Below are 18,002 nucleotides of genomic sequence, written 5' to 3'. Positions count from 1 at the left end.
GGGGGACTTAGTGAATGACCTGCAGACAGCTGGGACCAAAGAACAAAGCCTACCATCAGTAACACACTACGCCTCCAGGGACTCAAATCCTGCAGTGCCAGATGTGTCCCCCTGCTTAAGCCAGTACATGTCCAGGCCCGTCTGAAGTTTGCTAGAGCATTTGGATGATCCAGAAGAAGATTGGGAGAATGGCATATGGTCAGATGAAACCAAAATATAACTTTTTGGTAAAAACTCAACTCGTCGTGTTTGGAGGACAAAGAATGCTGCGTTGCATCCAAAGAACACCATGCCTACTGTGAAGCATGGGGGTGGAAACATCATGCTTTGGGGCTGTTTTTCTGCAAAGAGACCCAGGACGACTGATCCGTGTAAAGGAAAGAATGAATGAGGCCATGTATCGTGAGATTTTGAGTGAAAACCTCCTTCCATCAGCAAGGGCATTGAAGATGAAACATGGCTGGGTCTTTCAGCATGACAATGATCCCAAACACACCGCCCGGGCAAATAAGGAGTGGCTTCGTAAGAAGCATTTCAAGGTCCTGGAGTGGCCTAGCCAGTCTCCAGATCTCAACCCCATAGAAAATCTTTGGAGGGAGTTGAAAGTCTGTGTTGCCCAGCAACAGCCCCAAAACATCACTGCTCTAGAGGAGATCTGCATGGAGGAATGGGCCAAAATACCAGCAACAGTGTGAAAACCTTGTGAAGACTGACAGAAAACGTTTGACCTCTGCCATTGCCAATAAAGTATTGAGATAAACTTTTGTTATTGACCAAATACTTATTTTCCACCATAATTTGCAAATAAATTCATAAAAAAAAAATTCAATAATTTTCTGGATTTTTTTTTTTTTTTCTTATTTTGTCTGTCATAGTTGAAGTGTACCTATGATGAAAATTACAGGCCTCTCATCTTAAGTGGGAGAACTTGCACAATTGGTGGCTGACTAAATACATTTTTGCCCCACTGTATGTATCGATTGCTATGCTTTATCTTGGCCAGGTCGCAATTGCAAATGTCAACTTGTTCTCAACTTGCCTACCTGGTTAAATAAAGGTGAAATACGTTTTAAAATCTTGAAGCTTGGAATCCGATTGGTCGGACCAGCGTTGAACAGACCTGAGCACGGGCACTACCTGTTTTTGTTCTGTCTATAGGTTTTGGAGCAACAAAATGGAGTCGTAGTCAGGTTTTCCGAAAGGAGGGCTGGGTAGGGCTTCATATGCATCGCGGAAGTTAAAATGACAATGATCCAGGGTTTTGCCAGCCCGGGTCGCGCATTTGATATGCTGATAAAATTTAGGGAGCCTTGTTTTCAGATTAGCTTTGTTAAAATCCCCAGCTACAATACATGCAGCCTCAGGATATGTTGTTTACATGGAGTCAAATGAAGTTATTTTAGGGCCGCCCATGTGTCAGCTTGAGGGGGATATACACGACTGTGATTATGATCGAAGAGAATTCTCTTGGTAGATAATGCGGTCGGCATTTGATTGTAAGGAATTCTAGGTTAGGTGAACAAAAGGACTTGAGTTCCTGTATGTTGTTATGATCACACCACGTCTCGTTAATCATAAGGCATACACCCCTGCACTTCTTCTTACCAGAGAGATGTTTGTTTCTGTTGGCGCGATGCGTTAAGAAGCCAGTTGTCTGTACTGACGTATCCCGAGTGAGCCATGTTTCTGTGAAACAAAGAACGTTACAATCTCTGATGTCTCTCTGGAAGGCAACCCTTGCTCGGATTTTGTCTATCTTGTCAAGAGACTGGACATTGGCGAGTAGAATGCTCGGGAGCATTGCGCAATGTGCCCGTCTACGGAGCCTGACCAGAAGACCGCTCCGTCTGCCCCTTCTGCGGTGCCGTTGTTTTGGGTCGCCGGCTGGGATCCGATCTATTGTCCTGGGTGGTGGACCAAACAGGATCCGCTTCGGGAAAGTCGTATTCCTGGTCGTAATGTTGGTGAATTGACATTGCTCTTTATATCCAATAGTTCCTCCTGACTGTATGTAATAAAACCTAAGATTTCCTGGGGTAACAATGTAAGAAATAACACAATTTGTTTTATAAAAAATAAATAAAATACTGCATAGTTTCCTAGGAACGTGAAGCGAGGCGGCCATCTCTGTCAGCGTTGGAAGTTGGGTTCTAGTCAGTCAACTGGTAACTTGTCTTCAAGATTCTTGCAAAACAAAAGTTAGGTTTACTTATATGTAGTTGAACTTTTATTTTTGTTTCACTGCATAGCCTAAACACTGCTTGGTTAAAAAAAAAAAAAAACATTAATCAGAAGTATCCTTTCAGGTTCTGATAAACATGTCTTTTTTTTGCTTATGCTGTACAACCAGTTATTAAATGTTACGCCAGTCAGTATGATACATTTTAGTATGACCTGATGGTGGTGTAAAAAATGTATTGGGGGGGGGGGGGGCAACAAAGCAAGATGACATCAATTCGTGGCAGGGCACAAAGCATTCTCTCCAGTGAGTGTGTTATTTGGATTATGCCTAGATGTGAACAAAGTGGTCTGTCATTCTACATCCTTCCATTTCAGTCTACCTAGAATCATGTTGTCAGTTGGAATTGGGGTTTGAAATAATGTCACTATTCGAATAATATCATGAATTTTTGACCGATATCCGGATATTCAAAATAATTTTTTTAAATGTATGTTTTTTTTAACTTGTGCACTGCTGAGCAAGCGATAGAGAGAGGCTGGTACTCTTGTTGCAGCTTCCATCTGGAGAGGGAGAGAGCGCCAAGACTAGCTAACTTGTAGCAGCCAGGTGAGTGCGGTTACATGCACACAATAATACGATTATTGTGGAGAGTCAGATTAATATAATAGTTTGATTAAAACGTTTACATGCTTTGCCTTTTTACATGAAATCAGGCTACCCGATTGCACCCTTGATTATTGCAGAAAATCGCCAATCAAAATAAACGTTCTACAACAGTGACCATGTTCTTTTTGGGAAGCATACTATATACATAGTTCAGACATACACTGCTCAAAAAAAATTAAGGGAACACTAAAGTAACACATCCTAGATCTGAATGAATGAAAATATTATTTTTTCTTTACATAGTTGAATGTGCTGACAACAAAATCACACAAATTATCAATGGGAATCAAATTTATCAACCCATGAAGGTCTGTATTTGGAGTCACACTCAAAATTAAAGTGGAAAACCACACTACAGGCTGATCCAACGTTGATGTAATGTCCTTAAAACAAGTCAAAATGAGGCTGAGTAGTGTGTTTGGCCTCCACGTGCCTGTATGACCTCCCTACAACGCCTGGGCATGCTTCTGATGAGGTGGCGGATGGTCTCCTGAGGGATCTCTTCCCAGCACTGGGCTAAAGCAACTCCTGGACAGTCTGTGGTGCAACGTGGCGTTGGTGGATGGAGCGAGACATGATGTCCCAGATGTGCTCAATTGGATTCAGGTCTGGGGAACGGGCGGGCCAGTCCATAGCATCAATGCCTTCCTCTTGCAGGAACTGCTGACACACTCCAGCCACATGAGGTCTAGCATTGTCTTGCATTAGGAGGAACCCAGGGCCAACCGCACCAGCATATGGTCTCACAAGGGGTCTGAGGATCTCATCTCGGTACCTAATGGGAGTCAGACTACCTCTGGTGAGCACATGGAGGGCTGTGCGCCCCCCCCCCCCCCCCCCCCCCCAAGGAAATGCCACCCCACACCATGACTGACCCACCGCCAAACCGGTCATGCTGGAGGATGTTGCAGGCAGCAGAACGTTCTCCACGGCGTCTCCAGACTCTGTCACATGTGCTCAGTGTGAACCTGCTTTCATCTGTGAAGAGCACAGGGCGCCAGTGGCGAATTTGCCAATCTTGGTGTTCTCTGGCAAATGCCAAACGTCCTGCAGTGTTGGGCTGTAAGCACAACCCCCACCTGTGGACGTCGGGCCCTCATACCACCCTCATCTCATGGAGTCTGTTTCTGACCGTTTGAGCAGACACATGCACATTTGTGGCCTGCTGGAGGTCATTTTGCAGGGCTCTGGCAGTGCTCCTCCTGGTCCTCCTTGCACAAAGGTGGAGGTAGCGGTCCTGCTGCTGGGTTGTTGCCCTCCTACAGCCTCCTTCACGTCTCCTGATGTACTGGCCTGTCTCCTGGTAGCGCGTCCATGCTCTGGACACTACGCTGACAGACACCGCAAACCTTCTTGCCACAGCTCGCATTGATGTGCCATCCTGGATGAGCTGCACTACCTGAGCCACTTGTGTGGGTTGTAGACTCCGTCTCATGCTACCACTAGAGTGAAAGCACCGCCAGCATTAAAAAGTGACCAAAACATCAGCCAGGAAGCATAGGAACTGAGAAGTGGTCTGTGGTCACCACCTGCAGAACCACTCCTTTATTGGGGGTGTCTTGCTAATTGCCTATAATTTCCACCTGTTGTCTATTCCATTTGCACAAAAGCATGTGAAATGTATTGTCAATCAGTGTTGCTTCCTAAGTGGACAGTTTGATTTCACAGAAGTGTGATTGACTTGGAGTTACATTGTGTTGTTTAAAACTTGTGACTCTTTGTTGCTGAAATAACTTTGTTAGTTCTTCACGTTTGGCTGAGAATTTGACCGGAAATTGCGTTGTTTATAATCAATCCTCAAGGTGTTTTTCAAATATCTATTTGATAACATATCAACCGGAACAGCTGTATTTTCAGTAAGACCGGGAGGAAAAATAGCTACCTCTGTCTATTACACAAGAATTACTCTGAGAGCCCTCAGCCGGACACTTGCGCAATGTTGTCGCTTACGCTCATTCTTCAACATAAAGGCGTGAAACTACGTCAAAATGCTGTAGACACATTGGGCAATACGTAGAAAAAGGAATCTGGTTGATAGCCCATTCAAAACATGAGTCACTTCTTGATTGGATTTTTCTCAGGCTTTTGCCTGCAATACTCACAGACAATATTTTTACAGTTTTGGAAACTTTAAAGTTTTCTATCCTAAGCTGTCAATTATATGCATATTCTAGCATCTTGTCCTGACAAAATAGCCCGTTTACTTTGGGAATGTTATTTTTCCAAAAATGAAAATAGTGCCCCCTAGTTTCAACAGGTTAATGGATTATTACCTCATCAGTTCTCATTACTGAACATTGCAAACCCTTGGATATCTGCAGAAACCCTAGTTTCCATAATGAATCAGCAATATATAAATTGGCTTCATTATTTATTTACTAACTAACTAAATAATCACACAGAATTGCATAACAAACAGATATTGGTTACTAACAATGATAGAACAGTCCCTAGTGGGCTATGCTGATATAATGGCTTGGTAGACAAAGGAAAGGGGTGGGGACTGAGAGCGGGAAAGACGAAATGGATTCGCTACACGCAGCAGAAATAATTATAATCATTGAAACGCTAATCCTTTGCACATGAACGGCCGCTCATTCGAGAATAATTGCAACGTATATATTTACACCGTATGTTGTTGTTGTCTTCTCTGTTGGAATGTCTCAATCGTCTTGTAGAGTTCATCAGAGTCTCTGGTTAACTTTCCCAGAAGTCACCATGTCTTTCGTGGTTGTCGGTGGTTAGAATGGAAACTTTGTACATTTTCTCATAGAATAGCTGCTTTGGTGGTTGTCGGTATTCTCGTTCTAGGTTTACGCAATTTCTAGCTGCACACTAGTAATTTGTGTCATCTAGAATTTGCTACTTCTTCTGTAGTGATCGATAGTCTCAGTTTAACCATTTCCAGCCGTGTAGCCAAAACTACAGCTGTATGGTCTAGTGGTCTATAGAATTGTAGCCATTCCAACGTGGGGACTCTGTCCCGGCATTCTCTGACTTGTCCTTTGGTAGCGTTGTAGTTTAAACCATTTCACATGAACTGTGAGCTGCATGTTTTCTAGTCTAATGTGCATTTCGCCAGGAGTGGGTTTTATACACTTCAGGGAAAAGGGTGGTCCATGGCTCACGGGGGTGTGGCCACTGACTAGTTAATCTTTATTTGAAAATTCATACTCTCATTTAGAAGGTCAACATCACGTTACATCTTTTCACAAATAGTTTCATGTTTACAATCACATATGTTTCACAATATTTAGATGTTAACCTGACAGCTGGGAAGTGTACACTTTAAGAGTTGTGTGTTTCCTGTCCAGAGAGAGAGAGAGAGAGAGAGAGAGAGAGAGGCCATGTTGTCACTAACTTTACATCAATCTGAAGACTGTTATTTATCTAAATATGTTTAATTGTTACCTAATTTTTGAATGAATCATGTAACAATTAACGCATTAGGATCTGGGGCACCACGAGAGTGGTTCTTTAAAGAGTTACCATCTCCCAAATTAAACTCTAAAGGTCTTCACCTATCACATCCGGAAAACGTTAACTTTTAATCATAAACTCGTATCATATCATCATTCTGAACAGTCGTAACCCCCTTGCATCTGCAAAATCCCGAGCCTTACGTATGATTCAGTACTACAGAAATTGGTTTATTTATTTATTAGCTAACTAAATGGTAACAAGGGTAAACATACCCACTTAATACATTAAAAACGGGTCCCTAGCGGACTAACAACAATATGGCTGCTTGTTACAAAAGATATGGAGAGGGCAAAAAAGGGACAGAGACACTTAACATTGGTACATTTTAGAAACTACTCTCACTTATAGCACTCCTATACTTTACACACGAACCCGCTGCCCTCTTGGAGTAAGAAATCATGAATATATTTACTTGAAATTCCTCAGTTCGCCGTGTCTCTTCTCAGAACCGTACCATCTTGGAAAGGGTATTTGGGACCTTTGCGCGGCACGCTTTTAAAGCTTTGATTGTCCAAAAGGGTTTTCTCTGTTGTTCTCCTCTGCAGTCGTCTGGTATCCGGTGACTTGTCGTGTAGTCCTGAACAGAGCTCCAGATTCGCTCTGGAAGATGCTTCTTTGAAGATAGGCTAGCCAGCCATGTCGATGGTTCCCAGTGGGGTGATGAGAGTAGCGTACTATGGTGGTTTGAGCAGAGGTAGTAGAATAGTCCCTCTTCAATTTGCTTTTCTAGATACTTTACTTAGGACAGCTAATCAGCCGTACCCGTGATTTTCCAGGAGGTGACTTTATCATCTCTACCTCGTGTAGAGCTGCAGAGTTCAAACCACTTTAAATGTGAGCTGCGGCTCTACGTCTCTGGTCTGATATGTTAATTATTAACCAATAATTTTATACAGTTTGTTAGAAAGGGCGGTTCCGTCAGGCTGACACACTCCCTGACCTCGCTCAAGGGCGTGACTTGTCACTGTGCAAAGTTTATGTAAACAATTATCTCTTGTGGCACCTAAAATCATTTCCCTTTCTTAACAAAAACACTTTCATCATTGTTCATATTTCATGCACAACGCGGATGTAAACGTGGGTATACTTCCAATTTACAGTATTTCCTTTCTAACATTTTTAATAACATCAAAATAACAACCAAAATGACATTAGTGTTCTTTAGATCACGTCAGAACATGGGGAATGGTCTATGTTCGAAATATTGTTCCAGTATTCGCTTTAGAACGTGTTAGAGTTTCATCGGGAAAAGTCTGAAACGAAGGCACATTCCTCTGATGAACATTGGAGAGGGAAACCTGAATGTTCTGTCCTTGATTTACAACAGGGTGTGAGGTGTTAACTCCCATCAGTTCCCTCCTTCCCCCTCTGTGGGTGAGAGGGGTCTGGTTAAAGTTATTTATTGCAAAGCTGATCTGACCTATTTGGATCCTACAGAGGTTCATCCAGGTCAGACATTTGATTCCTATACACGATCGGAAAGATATCACTTTTTTTGTTGAAAAACAGTTTGTTCCTGCGACACTCAAGTTGTTTGGGAAAAATATTTTATTATATTCTAACTAGAAAATATGTGTGTTGCCTGTGATCAGGGCAGGGGAATGTAATTGTGTCTTGTCTGTTTTAATGAACTATATTGATTTCATTTGAATGGCGCAGCCATGGCCTAGGCTGCACAAACCAGTGACCTATTTAAACTTAAAATATGCTATTCTATTCTTTTGAATAGAATACCCACATCGGCACACGCCCACCCACATCGGCACACCCCTGTTCCCACCCGTCACCGGTGCCGGCTGCGCAACGGGGATGTATAAAAGGTGTAAACCGGCAAGAAAGTGGTAATAATGGGACTGTTTGGAAGGGGGTCATATAAACATTGCCCGATTTTTAATTAAAACATTTTACATGTAACATACCGTCAATTCTGTGTGAAAACTCTGGGGGTTTCAGGAAGACCCCCTGGGCTGCTGCCTGGGCCTCTTGCCAGCCGGCTTCCTCATTCTCATCACTCTTTTTGTAAACGGACAGATGCAGTGCTTGTATCTTTAGCAGTGTGGCCAAAACTGTGCTAAGACTTTCATTACTTTCCCCGGTGCCTCCTGTTAGAGTGAGGGAGTAAAACAAGCAAGGAGAAAAACATCACTTCCTCATGTTATTGGCCTAAGATGTCTGTTAAACCTTAATGCTGACAACTAGGCTAACAGGTATGACAAATTAGAGAAGATGTCGAACATCATCATAGTCTAAGTTCACTATGTTTCACAATTTCACTTCCACACTTTCCAGAACTCCAGCTAGTCATGTTATATCAAATGCAAACTCTCACCCAACACAGTGGTATGTGCATGTAAATGCCATACAGGTTTAACTCATGTTTTTGCTTTGTTTCCTTGTTCCTCAGGCCAACAGTGAGCAAAACAAACCATGTCTCAGGACAAGAACATCTACCCCGGGTTGATGGGGGAGAACAACCCCCTCCACAACAATGTCTACGGACCGCCCCAGCCCGGGTTTGGGATACCCCCTCCCAACTACACCCAGGCCTCAGTGCAAGCTCCATACCCCGGCCAGCCTGCACCCTACGGCCAGCCTGCACCCTACGGCCAGCCTGCACCCTACGGCCAGCCTGCACCCTACGGCCAGCCTGCACCCTACGATCAACCTGCACCCTATGGTCAGCCCGGGTTCCCTCAGGGAGGCCCTGGATTTGGACAGGGACCGTACCCTCAGATGCCTTCTCCCCAGGCCCCGTACCCCGCGGGGCCTTACCAGCAACCTGCACAGCCAGGGTTCCCTGGTGACCCTAACGGTGAGTGGAAGGAAGTTGACATCTACTAATACAGAATGTTTTCAGAGACTGCTTTTTGTTGGTCATCGTTTAGGAGAGTGGAGTCTTCTTTCCTACACTGTAACACTGTAGGTAACTCTCAGGCTATACTGCAGTTTGGGAACCTTAACTACCCATGTGTTCCACATCATTATTCCATCATTATTCGGCTACAGTTAAATTAATTCTGTTACGAAAGTCTTCACTCGCGCTTATGTGCCATAAAGCTATGTCAGTTTTCCGTTTTTAAAAGGCACGTTTTGAAATTCTTTCTATTTAGGTCGTGGTTTGGTTTTCCACTTAGATGGATGTATAATTACCTCTGGAAACTGCTGCCTGTGCGTCTTTATTTCACTGTCCTTCATTAACCAAGTTTGCCTTTTTTAGCACACTATCTGACTAACTGATTGACAGATCAATAACTATCAATCTAGAACTCACTCAATGACCTGTGTTAGTAATGACCCATGCGGTGGTCTAACAATTGACAAGCATTTGATTGCCAATATTTTGTTGTTGTTGTCGGGGGTTTTCAGCTTCCATGGGTGACGGTTACCATGGTGATGTGCCACCATCTTACTACGACAATGAGGAGTTCACCAACTCTGGCTTTGAGGACAAGAGCATTCGACAGGCCTTCATTAGAAAGGTGAGGAAGGAGAGGGGACTGCATGAATGAGAACAGAATAGAAGCTTACCCTATTGCATGATAGTGAAAAGGAGAGCTGTCGTGTGGGGAAACTGCTTTTTTCTCCCGATCTGTCCAACTTATCACCTCAAATGTAAATAAAACACTATAAAGAGTTTCTATAATGTGTCATTGCATACCTAGATTTGTGTCGAATTTGAAACCGTTTTGAAGTGCGGTGCTAAAGTTAACAGCGGCTTTGGAGAGTCATGATGGCTTACAGCGTCGGAGGGGTCCATTTTTAAAAACTTTTCTCCAATACTATTGAGCTATTACCATGTCAACCAACACTTGAATAGAAACATAGTTCACACCCCAGATTTTGATGCCGACACAGTCGCTACAGTCCCATTAGTTTTCATTGCAGCCTCGTTTGAGTGTCGCGGTTGCACAAATTTTGGGTTAGTCATCGTAAGCTAGAAAAGTTTCAGGATTTTATTTCCAAAGCCAATGTTATGTGTTGACTGACCTTTTTATCATAGTTATTCAAAAACTTTGTTGAAATAGTCCTATAACATCTGTCTATCCAACCTTCTCCCCCTCCCAGGTGTTCCTGGTGCTGACCGTTCAGCTGATGGTCACCTTCTCCTTCGTGGCCGTCTTCACCTTTGTGGACGATGCCAAGTTGTTTGTGCGTCGTAACCCCTGGACATACTACGTGTCCTACGCCATTTTCTTCGTGTCTCTCATCACCCTCAGCTGCTGTGGAGAGTTCCGCCGCAAACACCCCTGGAACCTGGTGGCATTGGTACGGCCCTACCATATTCATTATACTAAACACCCCTGGAACATGATGGCATTGGTATGGCCCTACCCTATTCATTATACTAAACACCCCTGGAACCTGGTGGCATTGGTATGGCCTTACTCTGACTGCATCCCAACTATCACCCCAGTCTGTAGATGGTGCACTACTTTTGAAGTATTGCACTATGTAGGGAATAGGGTGCAGTTTGAGATTCATATCAACTATGAGATGGAACACAGATTTGAGTGATGACCTGACTGTCTACATATTAGTTGTATTAGACTCTGTGAGAGGAATGTGTTGTGGTTGTAATCCTGACGTTGTCTCTGTCTGTCCTCAGTCCATCCTGACCCTGAGTCTTTCCTACATGGTGGGGATGATCGCCAGCTTCTATGACACAGAGACGGTCATCATGGCCGTAGGCATTACCGCTGTGGTCTGCTTCACCGTGGTCCTCTTCTCACTACAGGTCAGTAGTACACCCCCCCCCCCACACACACAGGCATGAACACACACTCTCTGTCCTTACTCCCACCTTGCTGTCAGTACCAGTCCCTCACATTTCCTTTGTTGTGAACCATGATACTATGTGGTCTTTTTCTGCCTCCGTGGCCTTTTTGTTTCAGTTTTACTATTGCGTACTATTACTATTGCGTACTATAAATATAATGTACTATCACATACATGCATACTATCACCTACCATTACTATTACCTACTATAAATATCACCTACTTTAACTATCACCTTCTATTACTGTCACCTACTATTACTGTCACCTACTATAACTATCACCTACTATAAATATCATGTAATATCACCTACTGTAACTTTCACCTACTATTACTATCACCTACTATTACTATCACTTACTATGACTTACTATCTATCACCTACTATCACTATCACCTACTATAAATATCACCTACTATTACTATCACCTACTATAAATATTGCGTATTATTGCTATCACTAACTATCACGTACTATTACTATCACCTACTATTACTCACTTACTATCACTATTGCAACAACACATCATCAGTAGGGTAAAACTAACCTGTCTCACGACGGTCTAATCCCAGCTCACGTTCCCTATTATCACCTACTATTACTATCACCTACTATTACTCACTATCACCTATTATCACCTATCACTATCACCTACTATTACTATCACTTACTATCAAGTAGTAGTAAATATCACTTACTATCGCGTACTGTAAAGTCACTTACTGTCGCATACTGATAATATAAATTACTGTCGCATACTGTAAATATCGCATACTGTAAATATTGCGTACTGTCACTTACTGTAAATATCACTTACTACTGTCAATATCACGTAATGTCACTTACTGTAAATATCCCGTACTGTAAATATTGCTTACTGTATTACTATTACCTATCACTATCACTTCCTATTACTATCACCTATTATCAATTACTATCATGATCACTTACTATCACTATTACTTACTATTACTGTCACCTAGTATAAATATTGTGTACTATTACTATCGCGTACTTTAAATATCGCTTACTATTACGTACTGTAAATATTCACGTAATATCACACACTATCGCTTACTGTCGCGTACTGTAAATATAATTTACTGCTGTCACGTACTGTAAATATCACTTACTATCACGCACTGTAAATATCACGTACTGTCAATATCACGTACTGTCAATATCACGTACTGTCACGTACTGTAAATATCGCGTACTGTAAATATCACTTACTACTGTAAATATCACTTACTACTGTAAATATCACGTACTGTAAATATCGCGTACTGTAAATATTGCGTACTGTAAAGATCACTTACTGTCGCGTACTGATATCACTTACTATCGCGTACTGGAAATATCGCATACTGTCACGTACTGTAAATATCACTTACTACTGTATCACGTACTGTAAATATTACTTACTATCGTGTACTGTAAATATCACTTACTGTCTATCACTTACTATCGCGCACTGTAAATATAATTTACTATCACGTACTATAAATATCACGAACTGTCAACTACTGTAAATATCACGTACTGTCACGTACTGTAAATATTGCTTACTGTGAAGTTCTCCTACTGTCGCGTACTGAAAGTCAGTTGCGTACTGTAAATATCTTGTACTGTAAATGTTACTTACTATTGCGTACTGTAAATGTTACTTACTATTGCGTACTGTAAATATTGCGTACTGTAAATGTTACTTACTATTGCGTACTCACGTACTGTAAATATCCCGTACTGTAAGTATCACTATCGCGTACTGTAAATATCACTTACTGTCACGTACTGTAAATATTGCTTACTGTAAAGATCTCCTGTCGCGTACTGAAAATATCACTTACTGTCGCGTACTGTAAATATTGCGTACTGTAAATATCACATACTATCGCGTGCTATTACTATCACGTACTATTACTATCATGTATTATCGCATGCTATAACTAACACATGCTATAACTAACACATGCTATAACTAACACATGCTATAACTAACACATGCTATAACTAACACATGCTATAACTAACACATGCTATAACTAACACATGCTAGCCCATAGCCTTGACAATTGAGGAACTATGTTTTGAACCTGTGAGAATTGAGGAACTTGCGGAGGCATTAACCTCAACTCAATAACAATCCTTGACAATCCCTAATTTCCTTGTTTTCTACCCCTATCCAGAGCAAGTATGACTTCACTTCTTGCCGGGGTGTTCTGTTCGTGTGTCTGATCGTCCTGCTGCTCTTCTCTATCCTCTGCATCTTCATCCGCCACAGGATCCTCCACATCGTCTACGCCTCCCTGGGAGCCCTGCTCTTTACCTGTGTAAGTAGTCACTTGACTGCATCAATAATGGGCTGCATATGAATAGCAGTTTTTATTCAAATTGCTCAAACAGCTTTGTAACGGGTGGGCAGTCAACTCATCCACCACCACTGTGTCACCTGCATAAGTATATTAATGAGACGTGGCATAGTTTAATCCCAGGAAGAGACAGCTTTATTATAGAGGGTCTCTATTGTTTTATCTAGTACATTTGCAATTGTTCTTGTATGGTCAATGGGATGGTTGCAAAATGAGAAGGTTGAGGCAGGGCTATACACATTGAGCTCTAACAGCATACAATTTCATCTGCAGACTGGAAAAGTGGGAACGAAGCAAGAATAAAAAAAACGGTGCTACATTTTGGAAACTTGAAAAGGGAAGAAAATGACCTTAGTGGTGCCATCAGTCAGTGATGGGAGCCAGTCAGACTCACCAAAACTCTCATTCACCTTAAACCAAGGCAGTATAAAGGGATTCTGAGGGAAGAAGGGATGGGAATAGGGCTGTGTGTTGGTGAGGATGGGGAGAGGACAGTGTTGGTGAGGATGGAGAGGTGATGGGGAGAGGACAGTGTTGGTGAGGATGGAGAGGGGATGGGGAGAGGGCAGTGTTGGTGAGGATGGGGAGAGGACTGTGTGTTGGTGAGGATGGAGAGGGGATGGGGAGAGGACAGTGTTGGTGAGGATGGGGAAAGGACAGTGTTGGTGAGGATGGGGAAAGGACTGTGTTGGTGAGGATGGGGAAAGGACTGTGTTGGTGAGGATGGGGAGAGGACAGTGTTGGTGAGGATGGAGAGAGGGGATGGGGAGAGGACTGTGTGTTGGTGAGGATGGAGAGGGGATGGGGAGAGGACTGTGTTGGTGAGGATGGGGAGGACAGTGTTGGTGAGGATGGAGAGGGGATGGGGAGAGTACAGCATGTTGGTGAGGAGAGAGAGGGTTGGGGGAGAGGACAGCGTGTTGGTGAGGATGGAGAGAGGGGATTGGGAGAGGACAGGGTGTTGGTGAGGATGGAGGAATAAGGCTCCCGAGTGGTGCAGCGGTCTAAGGCACTGCATCTAAGTGCAAGAGGCGTCACGACAGTCCCTGGTTCGAATCCAGGCTGAATCACATCCGTCTGTGATTGGGAGTCCCATAGGGCGGAGCACATTTGGCCCAGTGTCGTCCGGGTTTGGCCGGGGTAGGCCATCATTGTAAATAATAATTTGTTGTTAAATTGCTTGCCTAGTTAAATAAAGGTTAAATTTAAAAAATAAGGAAGGACATCTGGAAAGGAGGGGTGGAAAAGCGGGCCCAGTGACCTGTAATGATGCCTGGAGGAAAGCAAGGAAACGGTGACATAAGGTTGTGGGACGCGAAGGAGAGCGGAGATGAAGAAAGACAATTTAAAGACGAGAACATGATTAAATGATTGATATTTTATTCAGTATAGTGTATATGATGATTTCAGGCTAATGCAGTATGGCAGAACATCACTGGTAACATTTGAAGAACTTGAGGCTTCAGAAAATCAGCATAACGGGCTGAATCCTAACCTGCAAATCCTGAGGATGTACCTACTCTCCCCTATTTGACTGAGAGTTTGTGTGTATCTATTGATATGTAGGCTACGTGTGCTATTTCTGTCCTTGAGCTGTTCTTGTATATTAATACAGAAAATGTCATGTTTTGTGTGGACCCCAGGAAGAGTAGCTGCTGCTTTTGTACCAGCTAATGGGGATCTTAATAAAATACCAAAATACTCAGATCTGTATGCACGAGTTACGATTCATTCCTACGTGACTGATTGCCTCGAAGTAATTATTCCTGACTCCATGTTCTGTGTTGTAGTTCTTGGCTGTGGACACCCAGCTCCTCCTGGGCAACAAGAAGCTGGCTCTGAGTCCAGAGGAGTACATCTTTGCCGCTCTCAACCTCTACACCGACATCATCAACATTTTCCTCTACATCCTGGCTATCGTAGGCCGTTCCCGCGAGTGATGGAGTGGCCCCCTTAGGGGAAAGGGAGAGGAAGGCATCCAGGAACCTCTCCTCAGTGTGGAAGAATGAATGATGCTCTTTCCCCTCGCTGTCTTTGTATGATTTGTTCCCGCTCTCATTCCTCTGTTACACCTCCCCCACCTTCACCCCACACCCTTCAGGAGACGAATTGGGTGACAGAAAATATGTTCTGTCACCTTTTAGCAGTAGCGGATTAAACTCGTTTGAGTGTAAATCTGAATTTAGTTTAGTCTGCTACTTTAGCAGCAGGTCTGTCATAGAGTGCCGCAAAGGGCATATTTTTTCATTTATTTATGTGAAATTCCTTTGAAGTATGTTACTACAGTGACAGAAGTTACACCTTAACATTCCTTGTTTTGTTTTTAATGCCTTCTGCTTGCTCTGTCATCCTTGGCAATCTGCTTCTACTTACACAGATGGTAGCTAGCTAGTACAGCACTTCTTAACATTAGCTGAACAAACACTATGGAACTCTCCTTGGCGCTCTGCCTTGCCTTGTAGGTTAAGTGCTGTAGAGAGATTGAGAGGGAAGAGAGTTATGCTATCTAATTGAGAGCAGTGCTGTGATGGAGGCAAGCGCTTTATAAGGAAAAAACCGTTCTAGAAACACCTTTCCTGCTATATATCCTCTCCCTCTGGTGTTCCCTCCTTTTCCTGCCAATGTAAATGAACTCTGCATGGCACCTGAAACACAGCTGAGATGAGCTGAATAGATGAATAAAAACCCTCCAGAGGGATGATACCTCTCCTGGCCTTCTTGTTACGTAGCTGTACATAGATCTATGGGAACTGTATATGACACTTAGTTCCCTAACTAGCTCTTTCTAGGCATGCCCGGGGAGTGTGTGGCTGTGATGCTTGAAGGGAGAACAATATGCTCACTCAATGTACAGTATATGACTAATGACATCACTACGCATAGCTAACCAGTACAAAGACCAAAACTTGAATAAAATGTGACTGACGTTATTTTTGTTAACATGGGATGTGTGACTTATACACTAATACACATGAATATATTTATGGAATCCCTGATTTCCCCCCCCCCCACACTAAGCTAAGTGTGGAATGTACCATCTGCTTTTTAAAAAATGTATTTTCCCTTTTTCTTACTAATTCCTAATTTGTCTCCTTGTCTTTATGTATAGTAAATACTATAGTGTTGATTTTTTTTTCTCTCCATTATTACTAATGTGAAATGTTGAAGTATTGGAATTTCTGAACACTTTTATACAGATGTTACAAAAATATCACTAGTTGCTTGTGATTTTAAAAACCTGACATGCTGTAGTAGATTGATGGACACGGAGATTGAAGGACATAAGTTATTAATGATCTATTTATTGAAGTTGCTGTAGAAGGCAAGGCTGCTGTGAAGTTGAAAGTGAATGAGAAGGATACTCAACACTACATTTTCTGCCGTTCTGGATGCATGGTGAAATGTCCTCCTAGGAGAGGGAAGTTTATTATTCACCATTTACGTCCCAAATGGAACCCTGTTTCCTACTTAGTGTGCTACTTTCCTACTTAGTTCTCTGGTCAAAAGGAGTGCTTTAAAATGGAAATCAGGTGGGCTTTGAGATGCAGAGTGATGTATATTCTGAGGTTTCCTGCTCAAACGTGAAGGATTAAATTAAATACTTGAAGACTCAAATGTAGAATAAGGAAAGGCTGAAAACAGACAGAATCACTAACACTAGTCACTAGAGAGAACATTCTTAGTTTTAACACCCCACTACTACCAATGCTGACCAAGCCATTGAGATGTTCTCCATTGAAACAAAACACAAGACACTTAAGTTACATCTACTAACATGAATACCATTTTGAAAACCACATCAAAGCTTTGAAACTCTGAGTTCAGTTATGTTTTGACTCCTGTTGCACGACCCTTTCCCGTTGTTGCATGTGTTGGGATTGCACACTGGGCAGTGCACTAGCTGTTTCTTTGAGACATGTGGAATGAAGAGTAATCATAATGATATAATGATAGTGTTATTGTGCTGCCTAGAGCCCTGTTTTAACCATGTTGATTTAACTTGTTTTTACCTAACTAATATATATATATATATATATATATTACACACATATATACACACAACTCCTTAGTGGTTTGATGTGTTGAGTAATTTTGGGCTTTGTAGTTCTGTTTGCACTGTAAATTCGCATTAAAATTTAACTGGAATTGCATTCCTTTACACTGCTGTTTTGCTTTTCATCAGAGATACAACAGAAAAATTGTCTTGGGTTGTGTGTGGTTTGAACCACTGATTGATGTTAACACTATAATAGTGCTTACACGGTAAAAAACTGCTTTTAATATAAGGGGCTAATTCATAGACAAGGGGCATGAGACAAGTATAATTATTCAACTTGGGCATGATTGATAGGCTACACATTACCAATAATGGCAACCTGAACATGTGGAAGAAGAATCTTAATTGTTGACACAAGCCACTGTTCTCCCCCACCACCTGACTATCCCTGAGAGGCCTACAATTACATCCCAAATGGCACTCTATTTACTTCAGTGAACTTCTTAAGACCAGGGCACATAGGG

General features: G+C 42.4%; 1 protein-coding gene across 3 annotated transcripts in view; it reads left to right on the top strand.

Annotated features, from left to right (window-relative positions):
* The window catches only part of grinaa (glutamate ionotropic receptor NMDA type subunit associated protein 1a), a 31,603-nt gene extending 13,971 nt beyond the window's left edge, over window positions 1-17,632 (top strand). The window contains exons 2-8 of one of the 3 annotated variants that reach the window (XM_090209153.1): window positions 8,061-8,172; window positions 8,736-9,143; window positions 9,698-9,810; window positions 10,397-10,597; window positions 10,938-11,066; window positions 13,299-13,442; window positions 15,272-17,632. In XM_090209153.1, the coding sequence (XP_090065279.1) occupies window positions 8,759-9,143; window positions 9,698-9,810; window positions 10,397-10,597; window positions 10,938-11,066; window positions 13,299-13,442; window positions 15,272-15,421 (1,122 nt within the window). In that variant the 5' untranslated portion in view covers window positions 8,061-8,172; window positions 8,736-8,758 and the 3' untranslated portion in view covers window positions 15,422-17,632. Of the gene's footprint in view, window positions 1-2,703; window positions 2,789-8,060; window positions 8,173-8,735; window positions 9,144-9,697; window positions 9,811-10,396; window positions 10,598-10,937; window positions 11,067-13,298; window positions 13,443-15,271 lie in introns of those variants that run through there. The other 2 variants (XM_036953374.2, XM_036953372.2) reach the window with 2 other exon arrangements.
* Window positions 17,633-18,002: the final 370 nt, after the last annotated feature.

This window comes from Oncorhynchus mykiss, chromosome 18 (genome assembly GCF_057628025.1).
Source record: "Oncorhynchus mykiss isolate SJ-2025 chromosome 18, ASM5762802v1, whole genome shotgun sequence".
Lineage (NCBI taxonomy): Eukaryota > Metazoa > Chordata > Actinopteri > Salmoniformes > Salmonidae > Oncorhynchus > Oncorhynchus mykiss.
This window is presented reverse-complemented; position numbering and strand designations above follow the sequence as displayed.